At 45.0% G+C, this 16,318-nt stretch overlaps 1 protein-coding gene across 3 annotated transcripts in view; it reads left to right on the forward strand.

Annotated features, from left to right (window-relative positions):
• Positions 1-603: 603 nt before the first annotated feature.
• SPOCK3 (SPARC (osteonectin), cwcv and kazal like domains proteoglycan 3) overlaps positions 604-16,318 on the forward strand; it is a gene marked incomplete at both ends in the record, with an annotated part of 376,097 nt that continues 360,382 nt past the window's right edge. For all 3 annotated transcript variants that reach the window (XM_082618565.1, XM_082618566.1, XM_082618567.1), the window contains one exon: positions 604-774. In XM_082618565.1, coding sequence (XP_082474691.1) covers positions 604-774 — 171 coding nt within the window. The remainder of the gene's footprint in view (positions 775-16,318) is intronic.

Below are 16,318 nucleotides of genomic sequence, written 5' to 3' on the forward strand. Positions count from 1 at the left end.
CCCCGGGGCGGGCAGTCGGAGGAGCCGGACGGTGACGCACCGAGTCGTCCTCAGCTCGCGTCCCTCTCCGACCGCGCAGCGCGGAGCCGCAGGGCAGCGGCTGGGAGACCGCGAGCCCCGGTGCAGCTCGCGCCCCGGTGCCGAGCGCGCCCCGAGCCCCGCGCCCCCGGGAGCGAGGCCGGTCGGCGGCCGCGCCGGAGCCGGTGCGGAGGGGGCGGGAGGCGGATGCGGGTCCGCGCGGGCGCCGCATCCTCCGCTTCCAGCCGAGTCGCATCCGGAGCGCCCGCAGCTCGGATCCGGGGAGGAAGGTGGGCCCGGAGGAGGCGGGACGGGAGAGGGGTCGGGGAGGGGTCCCGGGGAAGGGGGCGGGGAAGGGGAGCGTGGATGGGGGAGGGAAGGACGGAGGAGCGCGCAGAGCCGAGCGGCGGCCGCGGGTGGGCACGGGCGCGCGGGGCCGGCGGCGGCCACGGGAACCGGGAGCGGCTCCGGGAGCGTGTCCAGTGCGTCCGGCGGCGCCGGACCTCCTCCCGCCCCACCCAGCTCCCGGCCGAGACGCGCGGTCCGGGCCCTCGTGTGATCCGGCCCCGCTTTCTCCGTCCACAGATGCTCCGGGCGCCGGCCGTGCTGTGCGTGTGCGCGGCCGCCTGGTGCGCGCAGGCTCTGGCGGCGGCCGCGGGCCGGCCGGACGGCGGCAATTTTCTGGACGACAAACAATGGCTCAGCACGGTGTCCCAGTACGACCGGGAGGCCGGACAGTGGAACCGATTCCGAGACGTAAGTCGGCGCCTTCTCGCGCGCGAGCGCGCTGCCCGGGGTGGGGTGGGGGTCGGGTTGGGGCGCGGGGAGGAACTGGGCGCCTTGGAGGCCGCACCGTGCTGGGGGGTCGCCTACCCGGGGTCCTGGTGCCCCCAGGTCCCCACGGTCCTCTCCCCGCCCCCAAAGGTTCGCAAAGTGCCACCTGCCCAACTTTGCACGGGGCCTGGCGCTGGCGGGCACGGCCAGGGGGCTGGCGAGGCGCTACGCTGAGGTGGCCTCGATCTCTCGGCTGGCGGCGCAGCTGGTGGCCTGGGGGGCGGGAGCGGGAAGGTGTGGGCTCGTCGGCGCCCGCCCGCTCCCGGGGACTGAGGGTGTCTGGGGCCCCGGTGAGCGTCAGCCTCCACACCCGGCGAGGACCTGCACTCGATCACGATGAGCGGCGAGGGTGGGCCGCTGGGGCGGCAGTGACAGGGTTAAGCTGGGGACCCCCCCCCGACCCCCCCCACCCCCCACGTCCCGCATCCTACTCGGGAGCTTCGTCCGGGACGATGAGGGCTATCGAGACGCAGCCTGTACCTGAGACCCGACCGCGGGTCGCTGCGCACCTGCTGGTCAGTGTCCATCCGCTGGTCAGTGTCCACCGCACGCGGACGCAACGGAGCCGCGGGGCTGCGCGCGGTGGTCTCGGTGGGGCTGCCCCTCCCCCCACCCCCTTACGCCTCTGTGGTCGGGTTGGCGGACGCCAGCCGCGCTCCGCACACCTGAGGACCCTCTGGACCCGCCCGCAGCGCCTCGTGCGCAGAGGCGGATCTGCTCCCTCGGGCAGATCACACTCCGTGCTCATTTGGGAAATTGGGAAAGTGAGTGGAAGCTCGGGCTAATTTCATCCTGGGCCCTTTACCCCCAGCCGCTCGCAACACCCCACGTGGAGCCGATTCTGGCAGCCGGATTCCGCAAGAAACGCTCATTTTTACTTTAAAATTCGACGTAGCATCTCATTGATAATAGGCCTGCGTATAGGTGGTGGAAAACGATGATGGTCGCATTTAACAGGGCTCTGTCTTACATGCCTGTGAGTGAAGCCTAAGCAGCATTTTACTGCTGAGTACAATTTCTTTTACCGGCGAACCCCTTACCTTCCTGTTTCATTCAAGTTGATGCTGATGTCGAATACGATCCAAAAGGTCAGCAGGCGAATGAGATATTTCTAAACCTAGGGGAAAATTTCTGTCCATCCTGCCTTCATTTGGGTTGAATATTTGTAACTGTCTGAATAATGCTTCCTATTATGACATTTCGTTGCTGAATGGCTACTTTAAAAATCTTTAGAAAATGGATTTTATGCTTCCTTCTCTAAAACATATTTTAAATCTTGAATACCTTAGTATTCTCTGACTTTATTCAAATTACTTTATTGAATTATTAAGAGCAAACCAGTCTGTACTCGGACAGTTTGTAAATGTGCTTGATTTAAACGACTGAGAAAGCTGAGTGGCCTGGAAGGATTAAATATTCCAGGATTCCTGCAGCCAGCTTCTACGGAGACCAAGTAGACTATTGTATTGCTACCATGTTTGCAGTTATTTTTATGTGTTCTCAGGGGCAAAATCCATCAAAATTATATTTTAAATTTAAGTAAAGGATTTACTGAGTTGTTTTTTTTTTAGCAAACATGTTTGAAGTACATGCAAATATACATGCAAATGTAATAGGGATTTATTTGAAAAACTTCTGCAAGGTTTTAGGCTTACCGTTTTAGTAAGACAGTTAAATTTTGTGGATGGCTTCTGGAGGGCAAGCAGGAGATAAGTGATTGTTCCCCCTTGAACCACCTGTAGCTTATTGTTAACATGATAAAAGGTGTGCTGACAGTGTGAGGTCTCAATGCTGAATGCACGCTGTACCCTTATTTAGACCGCCCACCCCACTGGCAATTTACATATTTTCTTTACGTTTTGGGGAATTGTTAGGTTGATAATTTCTTTCTTTTTCACAATGTTGTTTATTGGTTGGTTCATTTTAAACTGGGAACACATGGTTAGGAGGCATTGCTTGAAACAAGTCTGTACTGCACGGATCTACCTTCAAATGTTCTGCCTCAGCTCTGATATCTTAAATAATGGCGTTGCATACTCAGTTTGTATAAAGGCAAAGAAACAAGGAAATCTGAACCTCTTCTTTTGGAAACAGTTTGACTGAAGCACTATCTGTTTAGTGCTTTTCTCCTATTAAAATATAATTAATTTCATTTAGAAAAAAGCTTTGAGATTTCTTAGCATAATTGATGCTGAAATGAATTCTTACCTTCTTGTGGCTATTTTACACAGTTACCATTACTTTAGAAGTAACTCCTTAATGAAAGCTGGAAATATATTTTCTTTCGAATGATATTGGAAAACTATTTTGAATAGTATTTGAAAATACAATTAATCATTCTATTTTAATTGAATAATTTAAAAAATAAATGTAGTCTTTAAGTAGGTTTTATATAATATAAATTGTTTTATATAATAAAGCTTTAGAAATAAGGACCATGGTTAGGAAATATGTGAGAGCAGGTGAACAGAAGAAGCAGCATCGTTGATGACTCAGTGGTGAAGCGTGAGTCATCTTCCCAGTTTCCTCAGGATAAATCACAGAGAAATAAGAAAACCACAGGCAAGCTTACAGTGAGTAAGTATTAACATAGGAGAAGCTTCAAGTAATTTTGACCACTCTATACCCTGTACTAGCAACGCTCTTTGAATAAACTTTTATTGCCCTTTTAAAGTGTACAAAATGATGTATAGACACAGAACTTTTATCCTTTTGAAAATTAAAAGGATATATTATATTTGGTTATTGGTATAAAATTCCTGTAGAGATTCTAGTCTCCATGTTTTAGGAAAAAGTTTAATTTGCAGAGAGAAAGAGGTCAACACATTTTAAAATAAGTGTGGTAGATTGAGCCAGCCTATTCAGGGTATAATGATGAGATGTTGAAGTAAAGCAGACAGAAAACTCTCAACCTCAGGCTATGTTAAGTAGATAGATACACTGGTTGCGTGGCATTTCTACTTTTTTAGTTCTGTTGAGTGGTGATAAAATCCAGAACCCAAGACTCCTCAGTGGGGGAGTTGTGGGAATACTACGACCTTCACCAGGTACAGGGTAGAGACCCCCCCTCACCCCGTTTTTGCAAACATGAATGTACACACCAGTCTATTAGGAGAATTGGATATCGGTATCATTATAAGGAAACCGTGAATCACATGGTTTATATATTATATATTTCAAACATTTATGATTTATAAGTCAATTAAACTATGCTCTTTATCATGTAATAAATGAGTATGGAATTTGGAAACCAATAAATTAATCGGCAGTAAATGATATAATACCACCGTCAACCTTTTATATTATTGATCTCACTGGAGGACATATACTAATTAGGAATGATGGAAGGGATACTGTATGTTGGCCGCAGTACAATAAAAGTCTAGCAAAAGTGGCAGTGTTGGCCGTGCTAATTTTAAATAACTCATATAATCAAATCAGAATTCTGTCCTTAAATTGAAATTCCAGTGCTTCTGGGTTACATTTCTTTTTCAATAAAAATACCTGGGAGTGGTGGGTAGGGGGAAGAGGTAGGGATGAACAGGTGGATCACAGAGAAATCTTTTTTTTAATCAAAGATACTTTAAAAAAATTTTTTTTCAGAAATATAGTCAATTTACAATGTTGTGTTAGTTTCAGGTCTACAATAAAGTGATTCAGTTATATATATATATATATATATATATATATACAAGATATATGTATGTATGTGTGTGTATATATATATATATCTATACACACACACACAAGATATTGAGTATAGTTCACTGTGCTATACAGTAGGTCCTTGTTGATTATCTATTTTATATATAGTGGTATGTATATTTTAATCCCAAACTCCTAATTTATCCCTTCCACCAACCTTTCCCCTTCGGTAACCATAGTTTGTTTTCTATGTCTGTGAGTGAGTCTGTTTATGTTTTGTAAATAAGTTCATTTGTATCATTTTTTTAGATTCCACATATACGTGATATCGTATGATACTTGTCTTTCTCTGACTTAGTTCACTCAGTATGATAATCTCTAGGTCCATCCATGTTGCTGCAATTGGCATTATTTCCTTCTTTTTTATGGCTGAGTAATATTCCGTTTATATATATGTACCACATATTCTTTATCCAGTCCTCTGTCCATTGACATTTAGGTTGCTTCCATGTCTTGGCTATTGTAAATAATGCTGCTGTGAACATTTGGGTGTGTGTATCTTTTTGGAATTAGTGTTTTCGTTTTCTTCAGATATGTACAGTATGGAGGTTCCTTAAAAAACTAAAAGTAGAGTTACCATATAATCCAGCGATCCCACTCCTGGGGATATATCTGGAGAAAACTATAATTTGAAAGATACATGCACCACAGAGGATTTTTTGGGTAGTGAAAATAGTCTGTATGATAGTAAGATGGTAGATACATGTCACTGTACATTTGTCCAAGCCCAAGGGTGAGCCCTAAGGTAAACCATGGACTTTGGGTGAGTATGATGTGTCCTGTAGTGGGATCAGTTGTAACATTGTAACAAATGTCGCATCCGGTGGGGAGGGTGACAAGGGAAATTCATGCACGTGTGGGCAGTGCGTATATGAGAAATCTCAGTACCTTCCTCTCAGTTTTTCTGTGAACCTAAAACTGCTCTACAGAAGTAGAGTCTTAAGGGGCTTCCCTGGCGCAGTGGTTAAGAATCCGCCTGCCAATTCAGGGGACACAGGTTTGAGCCCTGGTCCGGGAAGATCCCACATGCCGCGTAGCAACTAAGCCCGTGCACCACAACTACTGAGCCTGCGCTCTAGAGCCCACGAACCACAACTAGAGAAAGCCTGCGCGCAGCAAGGAAGACCCAACAGAGCCAAAAAAAAAAAAAAAAAAAAGTAGAGTGAAAAAAAATCATAACCACAACTCCATCACCTCAAAAAACAGATTAAAAACCAGGGGCTCGTTTTGAACAGTTTTAAGAAGCAGTTACCATTTGTGTTGCAAAACCTGAAATCAACTTCAGTTACATTTGTTCCTTGAGTAATTTTTAATACTCTTTAGATGTATTGGAAGCAGTAGGTAGTAAAGTTTTACAATTTAACTTTAAAAATGCAACCTTAACGTAAATTAAGGGAAATGTGAAATGTTGTGAAAATGTAAAATATAGGTCGAGATGTCTAAGAGGCACTCAAATTATAAGTTAGTCTTTTAAAAATGCCTGATTTGGATATACTGAATAGTAAGTAAACACTTACGGACTTCTTTTTTTTTAATTTTACTGAAGTATAGCTGATTTACAATGTTGTGCTAATTTCTGGTGTGCAGCAAATTGATTCAGTTATACGTGTGTGTATGTGTGTGTGTATGTATATATGGTCTTATTCTTTTCCATTGTTTACCACAGAATATTGAGTATATCAGTAGTTCCCTGTGCTCTACAGGAGGACCTTGTTGTTCATGTATTCTCTCTATAATAGTTTACATCTGCTGATCCCAAACTCTTATGAACTTTTTTCTTTTTCTTTCCCTTTTCATTTGAGTTGGGGTTCGAGCGTACAGATTATTTGAGAGAGAAGGCTGGTGGGGAGGGATGTTTCCGCGTCCTTAGTGGCTGCCGAGGAATAAAGCACCCCCCAATGCCCCCCCAACCCCGGCATCTGTTAACTGGGACACAGCTGTTAGAAAGTAAATAGGATGGTTTCTGTGCCCACTCCAAGGAAAGGACTCTTGATTTAAAAGGCATTACATACGGTATTTGTTTTTCCCTTTCTGACTTACTTCACCTTGTATGCTAACACATATATATGGAATCTAAAAAGAAATTAAAAAGGTTCTGACGAACCTAGGGGCAGGACAGGAATAAATACACAGACATAGAGAATGGACTTGAGGACACGGGGAGGGGGAAGGGTAAGCTGGGACAAAGTGAGAGAGTGGCATGGACATATATACACTACCAAATGTAAAATAGATAGCTAGTGGGAAGCAGCCGCATAGCACAGGGAGATCAGCTCGGTGCTTTGTGACCACCTAGAGGGGTGGGATAGGGAGGATGGGAGGAAGACGCAAGAGGGAGGAGATATGGGGATATATGTATATGTATAGCTGATTCACTTTGTTGTAAAGCAGAAACTAACACACCATTGTAAAGCAATTATACTCCAATAAAGATGTTAAAAAAAAATAAAAATAAAAGGCATTACAGTTCAGTCAATGGAAATCTTTAAAAGACCCCTCTCAGTGAGTTTCTTAGGTTTACAAAGGGCCCTGGCTGTGTGTCCTGACTACCCGGTGTCCCCTCAAAACTGAGGCTCTTTTTTTATTGAGATATAATTGACAAATACAATTGTATATATTTAAGGTGTATGGTGTGATGATCTCATATTCATATGTCTTGTGAAATGACCCCTTTTGTGGTACTTTAATAGTAGGCAAGACTTGTATTACTTTGCTTTTCAACAATATGCACCAAAAATAAAATTAAACAATTAATAACAATTTGGGGAAATTTAACACATTAGACCATTATTCTCTCTGTTCAGGCATGCTTTCTCAATAGTGCATATCCAATTCTGATTTTTTTTCAGGTATATTTTTAGTGCTTCTCACTATGAAGCCACATTTTAAAATGTGACACTATTATGTTTTATCACAGTTGAGAACATGGAGTCTTCTTGGGAATTCTTCACAGTTAATTTCTTGCATTTTCACGATTGTTTTTCTCTGTGTCTTAATCTTTTGATGACAGTGGGCCACAGTGTGTTTAAAAATCCAAATCCATAGCAGCCTTTGTAGACAGTGTCTGTATTTGTAGATCAGAGCTTGTGAAGACTATAGCATGAGGTGCTTTTTTATCTTGGACTGTTGTTCATATTGTTGAAATGAGGGGGGTTACTAGAGAGACAGGCGGTTGACCTCCTAAAGGAAGCAACAGGCTTTAAAGGCCATGGGCCAGTGAGTGGCCTCAGCAGCAAGGGGCCATCCCCATGCAGCATCCTGACCTCTTCTGGTCATCAGGGTCCTGGTTAAGCCATGGCCCTGGTTAAGCCCTGGCCCTGTTTAAGCACTGATTTTATACAGTCTCCACATCCCTGTTTCTTATCACTATCCCCCCCCAGCCCCCCCATACTCACCACGGTGTCAGGATGTAGGGTAGGTTTAGTTAAGTCAGCATCATGTGAGGAAGCAGGTCAGACGATGCCCAGGGATCTGCCGTTTGTGCAGAGGGGCTCCTGGGTGGAGCTGACACCGCATTGTCAGACCCCATGAGGAGGCCTGAACTGAGTACAAAATTTAGTCGATTCGCCTTGGCTTCGTTCTGACAGATAGAAGTTAGGGGCCTGGGTAACACTTTAACTCTCCAGCTCTCATAACTTCTAGTGAATTATTAGGAAAATGTAGCTAAGAGGACTGAGAAATAAGTTACCCTATATGTGTGTGTGAATACGTGTTCTGTATGTGTCTATGTGTGTACATATAGGTCTGTGCATAAATGTATATGTGTTGTATATATGGTTTACCTGTGTGTGTGCCTCTTCAAATAGGTAACATTAAATAATTAGAAAACCAAAGTGTTGGTATATTGTATTATAGATATTATTTTTATATGTTAATTAGAAAGCAGACAGTCCCCCTAAAACGTTAAGACATGGATCAGTGTTTTTTTTTCTGGTTAAGTTTTCCACATCTCATGAATTGAGAACATGATCTCGTTTGCTGTTATGTGTGTGGTCCCTGTGTGCTTTCCTGGTTCTTACGGGAAGTCAGCTTGTTGGGGGTTATATGCTAGATATACTTTTATAAACTTTTAGCTAGATATACAAAAGGAACAGCAAGCACTGCTATAAAGCATCTATTTTCCTGCTCTTACGATAAGACTGGTTTTATTTTATTTTTCGATTGTAGTAGAGTTGATTTACAATGTTAATTTATGCTGTACAGCAAAGTGATTGAGTTATACATACATATACATTCTTTTTTTCATATTCTTTTATATTATGGTTTATCACAGGATATTGGGTATAGCTCTCTGTGCTGTACAGTAGGACCTTGTTGTTTATCCATCCTTTTGAATATATGTAATAGCTCACATCTGCTAATCCCAAACTCCCACTCTGCCCCTCCCCCACCCCCTCCCCCTTGGCAACCGTAAGTCTGTTTTCTATGTCTGTGAGTCTGTTTCTGCTTTGTAGATAAGTTCATTTGTGTCATATTCTGGATTCCACACGTAAGTGATATCATATGATATTTGTCTTTCTCTGAATTACTTCACTTACTGTGATCATCTCCAGGTCCATCCATGTTGCTGCAAATGGCATTATTTCATTCTTTTTTATGGCTCAGTAATATTCCATTGTATATATGCACCACATCTTCTTTATCCATTTATCTGTTGATGGACATTTAGGTTGTTTCCATGTAAGACTGCTTTTAGATCTCAGGCCTCTGACTCAGAGTAACATTTTCTGTTCTTATACAACTTTAGTTTTCATGATCTGGGCCAGAATTCTTTTATTTTACTCTCTGTATTTACTTTTTAAGCAATCTGTGAATCTTCTACATTCACCATCCAAGTCCCATGCGCTCCTGGAGCATCTACATGCGTCGTTCCATCTATGAACACCCTTTAATCTTTTCAGCTCTTTCTACTTCTGTGAGCTTACAGATTTCCCTGCCCTGTTGGGCTGTGAACTCTATACCACAGTAGACTGTGCTCTCTCCACCCCACACCCCTGCAGTTCATGGGCATCCGCACAGTGACCAGCTGGGAGTAAAGATTAGATAACACTGACCATGAAGGAGCCCTATGTGAGATTCACTTGCCACCTGCCCAGTCGCAAGGAAAGCCTTTCAGATCTGTGTGCTTTCTAGGGAACATTTCCCTTTCTGGCCACCCCCCACCCAGTTTTGTAATTTGAATGAATATTTAATTGTTATAAAATGTCAGGTGTCAAATCCTAAACTGCCTTCGCCCATCAGTCCACAGTGTGCCCAGGTGGACGTGCTGGGTCACTGTGACCATGTCCACTTGACCGTGGACTGTGCTCCTGTGCATCCCTGCATCCCCTCTGCCAGTCCATCTACTTTTTCTGCAGTTTCTCTTTGACCACAGAACATTGTTGCTCTAAAGCCTTTAGAGATCTTTTGCTGCCCACTAGGTAATATCAAACCCAGTGTCCCCCCTGTCTTATTTGACTACTGCACTTCAATTCATAGATGTGCGTCTAGTCCAGACAGCTCACGGCGCATCCAGATGTATTTGTTTCCGTCACTTCTGCCTCACTTAAAATTGCTGGTATTTCAGGTAGCGATGTATTGGGTTCCTGCCTAAGGGGACTGAATCTGAGTGCCCGGGTACAGATGGGATTTCACCTCCCCACCGTGTAACCGGCCCTCAGGAAGCGGGTGGTCCAGGCCTGGGATTCAGTCATCCTCTCGGGTCTCCATCAGTGGCCACTTTCTGTCCAGCAGGAGGGACTTGAGAGAGTGGGGGACACACAGCTTGTGCTGGAAAGGACTGCAGGTGGCCAGGTGGGACTGTCCCACAGGCCAGGAGTGAGGGACATGGCTCCCTTCCCTTCTCCAAGGGCAGCCGGGATGTCAGCTTATCACAGGGGTGGGAGGGATGCTGGGAGGAAGGTGGCCAGGCGGGTACAGGGAGGAGGATACAGGTCACTACTGGGCCTGTTTCAACCATCTCAGTATTTCTTGGAAGTACTCCCTGTGCCCACGGAAGGGATTTTTATTATTTCCAGTGAGCTGTTTGCCTTGACCTCGACCTTTTTTCCTCCTGGGTCACAGGGCTCCCAAGGACCAGTCAGGGCTTCCCCAGTCCCGACATTTTGGATCTCGCACTGCGGTATGATGCTTCTTGGCCTATAATTACTATTTTTCGGTGTCTGGTAGGTGCCAGACATATTAAGTATATTATTACATTTAGTAGAATCTTTAAAAAATATTTTTAATTGTAGTAAAAAACACATAATATAGCATTTACCATATTTTCCATTTTTCAGTGTATAGTATAGTGGCTTAAGTGTATCCACGTTGTTGTACAACCATCTGTAGAGCATTTTCATGTTGCAAAACTGAAAGTGCACCTGGTAAACCACCCCTGTTCCCCTCCCGCAACCTTTGGCTATCGCCCGTCTACTTTCTGCTTATATTAATTTGACGACTTTAGGCGTGTCCTGTAAGTAGAATCATACAGGATTTGTCGTCTTGTGATTGGCTGTTTTATTGAGCACAATGCCCTCAGAGTTTATCCATGTTGTTGCAGGTGGCAGGATTTCCTTCCTTTTTAAAGCTGAATGATATTCCACGGTGTGTATACACCACACACATTTGTTTATCCATTCATCCATGGATGGACACTAGGATCACTTTCACCTCTTGGCTGTAGAAATAGACCGCCATGAGCATAGGTGTGCAAATATATCTTCAGGATCCTGCTTTCAGTTCTTTGGATATATACTCAGAATTGGGATTGCTGGCTCATATGGTAGTTCTATTAAAAAATTTTTTAGGAACCTCCATACTGTTCTCCATAGTGACTGCACCAATTTACTTTCCCACCAACAGTGCACAAGGGTTCCAGTTTCTCCACATCCTTACCAACACCTGTTTCTGGTTTTTGATGATGGCCATCCCAACAGGTATGAGGTGATATCTCACTGTAGTTTTGATTTGCATTTCCCCCATGATTAGAGATGTTGAGCATCTTTTCATGTACCCGTTGGCCATTTGTGTGTCACCTGGAGAAATGTCTATTCAAGTCCTTTGCCTATTTTTATTATTATATTTTTTACCAACCTAAGAAGTAGACATTATTGATATATGTTTTACAAATGGGGCAGACTTATTTTCAACAAGCTTAATTAACATGCTTAAGATTAGTGAGACTGGGCTTCCCTGGTGGCGCAGTGGTTGAGAGTCTGCTTGCCGATGCAGGGGACGCCGGTTCGTGCCCCAGTCCAGGAAGATCCCACGTGCCGCGGAGCGGCTGGGCCCGTGAGCCATGGCCTCTGGGCCTGCGCGTCCGGAGCCTGTGCTCCGCAACGGGAGAGGCCACAGCGGTGAGAGGCCCACGTACCACAAAAATAAATAAATAGATGAAAAGATTAGTGAGACTACTAGCTCTAAAGATCATGTTTATTTATTTGTCTGTTTCTTATTTATTAACAGTTGACCACTTTCAATGAGTAATTACAAGCAACTCAAATTAGTTTTTTTTTTTCCATTTGAAATGTTATGTTGGGTCCTTTTAAATGGTCACAATTACCATCTTTTTGGTTCTTGTCTGTTAGACCAATAAATTGATAAAGACTTGGCATTTTTATTACGATTATGGAGGGAGTGTCTCTTATACAGAGTTACAGTGATATTACTATAGCTTGACCGTTTCATCTTGAAGCTACAATAGAAGACTTCCAGTAGAACAGCGTTTATCCGGACAGGCATAGTACATGTGAGCATGCATAGTACCAGCATTTTTACTTAGTAAGGAATTCTTTCGATATCACACTGCAGTTCTGAATATATCTTCGGTGGGCAGGAGTGCTGTGAAAAGGAACACTAATGTGTCCTTACGTGGCTGGGACTGGGCTTCTGAGGACACCTACAGCATCTTTGGGAACCAGTCTGCACCACTGTGCCTGCATTCCACCTGCTACAGTTGTGGATTTATTTTCAAAGTCAAGAAAGTGGAAAAGGAATTATGTCTTACAATTTTAGACTAGAAATCCAGAAATTTTTATTGTATACAGTCAACACCTACGCCTGTAAGTGTGATCACTGTTGAACGGGTGCTGACCCAGCCTGCCAAGTTCTATCTGTGGTAGATCACTTATTTTTCTGTATTTCCCATGTTGATTATCAAAGATTGATGGAACACCGTTGATTTTTAAAAAAATGAAATTGCGTCGTATTTCAGATAGGTTAGAGCATGTCTTGCTTTTAAAATACTTTTGTTGTCTACTTCTGTTTGGAGACTTCTCCATCTAGAATTTCGTTGACGTTATTCAGTATGAACTATTTCATTGAACACGAATTCTCTGCCTTTAGAGTTTTGTAACAAAAGAGCGAAGTTAATTAGCTGCCACACTGAGGAAAATATGGAGTGACTTGAGATTTAATAATTTCTGTATTTTATAGTTATTTTGGTATGTGTTGCACGTTCCAGATAATTCTGTGGGTTTTTTACTCTTAGCATAAGGAAAAGCCCATTATTTAGCAGGAATAAAAGAAGGAGGAGGGCCAGAAATGCAAACTTAATCTAATTGTGTCCCCAAATAGATAAAACATTTCAGGCCATTAGCTTCCTGAATCTGGTAAAATGCTTACTAACTCTAGCTCCTAAAATAGTAATTTGATGGTCCCTTAATCACAGCTCATTTTGACTCTTCTATCACCAGCTTACTCCATGACTTTCAAAATATTACGTGGGGCTTTCTAGGCAGGATCGTCTCAAAACGTCTGAAATATGGGCTTGCTAGTTGCCTGGACGCATGGTATTAGCATCTGCTGAAGAGCTGTTTTAGAATATGGGGATATTTCTAGGCCGTCTGTAGCGTACAGTGTAGGGTGAAGTTACAGTCGTCCAGTAGGACCGGCCTGGTGACATCTGCTCTTCTTCCCCAAGTCCCCGGGCAGTCACATTCACCTCAATGAACATTCCCTGAGGCACAGCTTTTCTGGAACACTGTATCAACAAGCACTACCTTCGTATGACCTGCAAAATGTTTCTTTTTTTTTTTTTATTCTTTTTTAAAATTTTTGGCTGTGTTGGGTCCTCGTTTCTGTGCGAGGGCTTTCTCTAGTTGTGGCAAGCGGGGGCCACTCTTCATCACGGTGCGCGGGCCTCTCACTATCGCGGCCTCTCTTGTTGCGGAGCACAGGCTCCAGACGCGCAGGCTCAGTAGTTGTGGCTCACGGGCCCAGTTGCTCCACGGCATGTGGGATCTTCCCGGACCGGGGCTCGAACCCGTGTCCCTTGCATTAGCAGGCAGATTCTCAACCACTGCGCCACCAGGGAAGCCCCAAAATGTTTCTTTGACATGAAACATAATTTCTTGGAGTTCAGATGTTAAACACTTTATTGTTTTAAAGGACTGTTGGACTTCCTGAAACTATGTGAATCAAGGGTGCACTCCATGCTGGTGACTGAGGCGCTGCTGGTTTGGAAGCTGTGACATTTGAAAGTCACCCCCAGGGAAAGTCATGGTTTTAGGTAGATCATCACGTTGATCACGTTATCCTCAGAATTTCTTGTTGATGACACATGCCTCCTTGGCTTGCTGGTGTTGTCGCTGAAAATCGTTTGTTTCAGAATTGAATGCTTTCACTTATTTTTTTATTTCACATATTTGCCTAAGTAAAAGAATTTAAAACACGGGAAAATTGCCAGTGGGGAATGACATGTTTAATTCGGATAGCAAATTAATAGTCAAGATAGGAGAAGACATCTCGCGAATAGGAAGTATTTGGGGGGGGGATGCATTTTGAACGTTTGCCGTGCATCCAGTTTTGAATATCACTGAGAACCGCCACAGGTTATAGGTCAGGCGGTGGGACCTGGAAATCCAGTTTCAGAACTGTTTTGTTTGCTGAGTAGCCGAAAGCCAGCTGGCCTTTGCTGCCGAAAGCCTTGTGTTTATTCTTTGACTGAGGGCCTCTTTATTTACACGTGCTGCTGGTCTGACTTGTGGTTTGGGAGGCTGGGTCACCACAGTCACAGGTGACAAAGGCACTTCTCCTGGTCCCCTGCTCATGCTGGTCTTGGGTGTAGCTCCCTCACCTGCTACCCAGTTCAGAAGACGAGTAAAGCACCAAATGTCATCTAGGGCGAAGCCGACGACCGTGGGGCTCTGGGACATGTATGTGCCTGTTCACATAATCTTTTTCTGAGCTGAAAGCTATTCGCTGACTTCTAATTGGTCTGCCTGTGTGTGTGCCCTGAATGGCTCTCAAGTTTCCTTACTCCATAGCTGTCACCTTGGACTCCAAAAATAAGTTCTTTGTGAGCAATAATCCTTGTAAGTAGTAGGTAGTTCTAGGTATAGGTGGTCTTATGTGTAATTAAAACCCATTTGTTCTTAATTGTTGAACTTGAATAACTAATTTTCACTTTTTCATTGTTGGGTTAGACTGCAGTGTTTCTGATTTGTATTTGTGGTTGAATAAAAACCTTTTTTAAATTGTAGTTCTTGGGTTTAACTTTTTTAAATTTGAATTAAACTATAAATTTAAAGAACTTTCTCCTTGATGGTATGATGACACTTGTACAGTTTAATTTTTACAGGGGTTTAGCAGTATTGATGTCACAATATCAGTATAGCCATTTCTGCAGAGCTTAGGACAGTCTTCAGCTTCCAGCTGTGCAGAGATTTTCCTAAGTAAACATACTTGGAGGAGGATTGTTCATCAGATGGGCTCTGAAACGAGCTAGAGAAATAGCTCAGGAGAGAGACAGTGGGCGCTTCCGAGGCTGGTCTGAGGTTCTGCAGCAGGTGGGTGACAGAAATTCCTCTTCAGGCCGGGCTCACCCGGCCCACTTGTGATTTCAGTGGAGCTCAGCCTCGGGGAGAGACGGTACCAGCCACAGGGACACTGCTTCGTGCTGCTGGAACCAGGTGTCTGAGGCCTCGGGGCTGTAGGCAGGTTCTGGTGGTGGGAAGTCCCTTCAGGTAGCATCTCAGCATGAGGTCACCGTGGACAGCTGGGACCCTCCTGGGGACAGACGGGTCTCACCGGGAGCTGCTGCTCAAGTGTCAGCCCCACTGACACCCGCGGCCCTTCATCACCTGCTCTCTTCCCTGTTTTCTGTCTCAGGCACCCACGCCCCGGCCGGGCCAGCCTCCCTCCTTCTCTCTGGGCGGGTCTCACCTGCACACCTGCACAGGGGGCCTTTGCCCGGCTTCTCATCTCTGCCCTAACAGCTCTCATTTTTTGTGCCGGTGTGTCCTAACCCCTCCCCGCTCGCCATGGTCGGATGCAGCCTCCCTCTTGCTGCGCCTGCCCTGACGCACCTGGCGAGGCCGATGTTGGCGGCGGGGCAGTGCCGCCGCTCCGCAGGCCGCAGAAGGGGGTCATGAAACGGGGGGACACGGGGCGCGTGGGCGGGCCCGCGGCCCTTCCGCTCGGGTGTGCGAAGTCACGGTTAACGCGGAGCTCAGGGCCCAGGTGGATACTAGTAGTTGATGCTACAGCATTTTATTGTATTTTTTCCCAGGGTTTTAGTGCGCGTGACATCATGGAACTTGGCTTCCTTCCCAATTCCTTAGACGGTCTTTCTTAAATATCTGACTTCTGCATTTGAGCTCTCGCTTATTTTATAAGAACGCTGTTGCTTTTTGCCATCAAGTTTGAACTATATTTAAAAACAAAACAGGGCTTCCCTGGTGGCGCAGTGGTTGAGAGTCCGCCTGTCAATGCAGGGGACACGGGTTCGTGCCCCGGTCCGGGAGGGTCCCACATGCCGTGGAGCGGCTGGGCCCATGAG

This window comes from Mesoplodon mirus (genome assembly GCF_964341445.2).
Source record: "Mesoplodon mirus genome assembly, chromosome: 1".
Classification (NCBI taxonomy): domain Eukaryota; kingdom Metazoa; phylum Chordata; class Mammalia; order Artiodactyla; family Ziphiidae; genus Mesoplodon; species Mesoplodon mirus.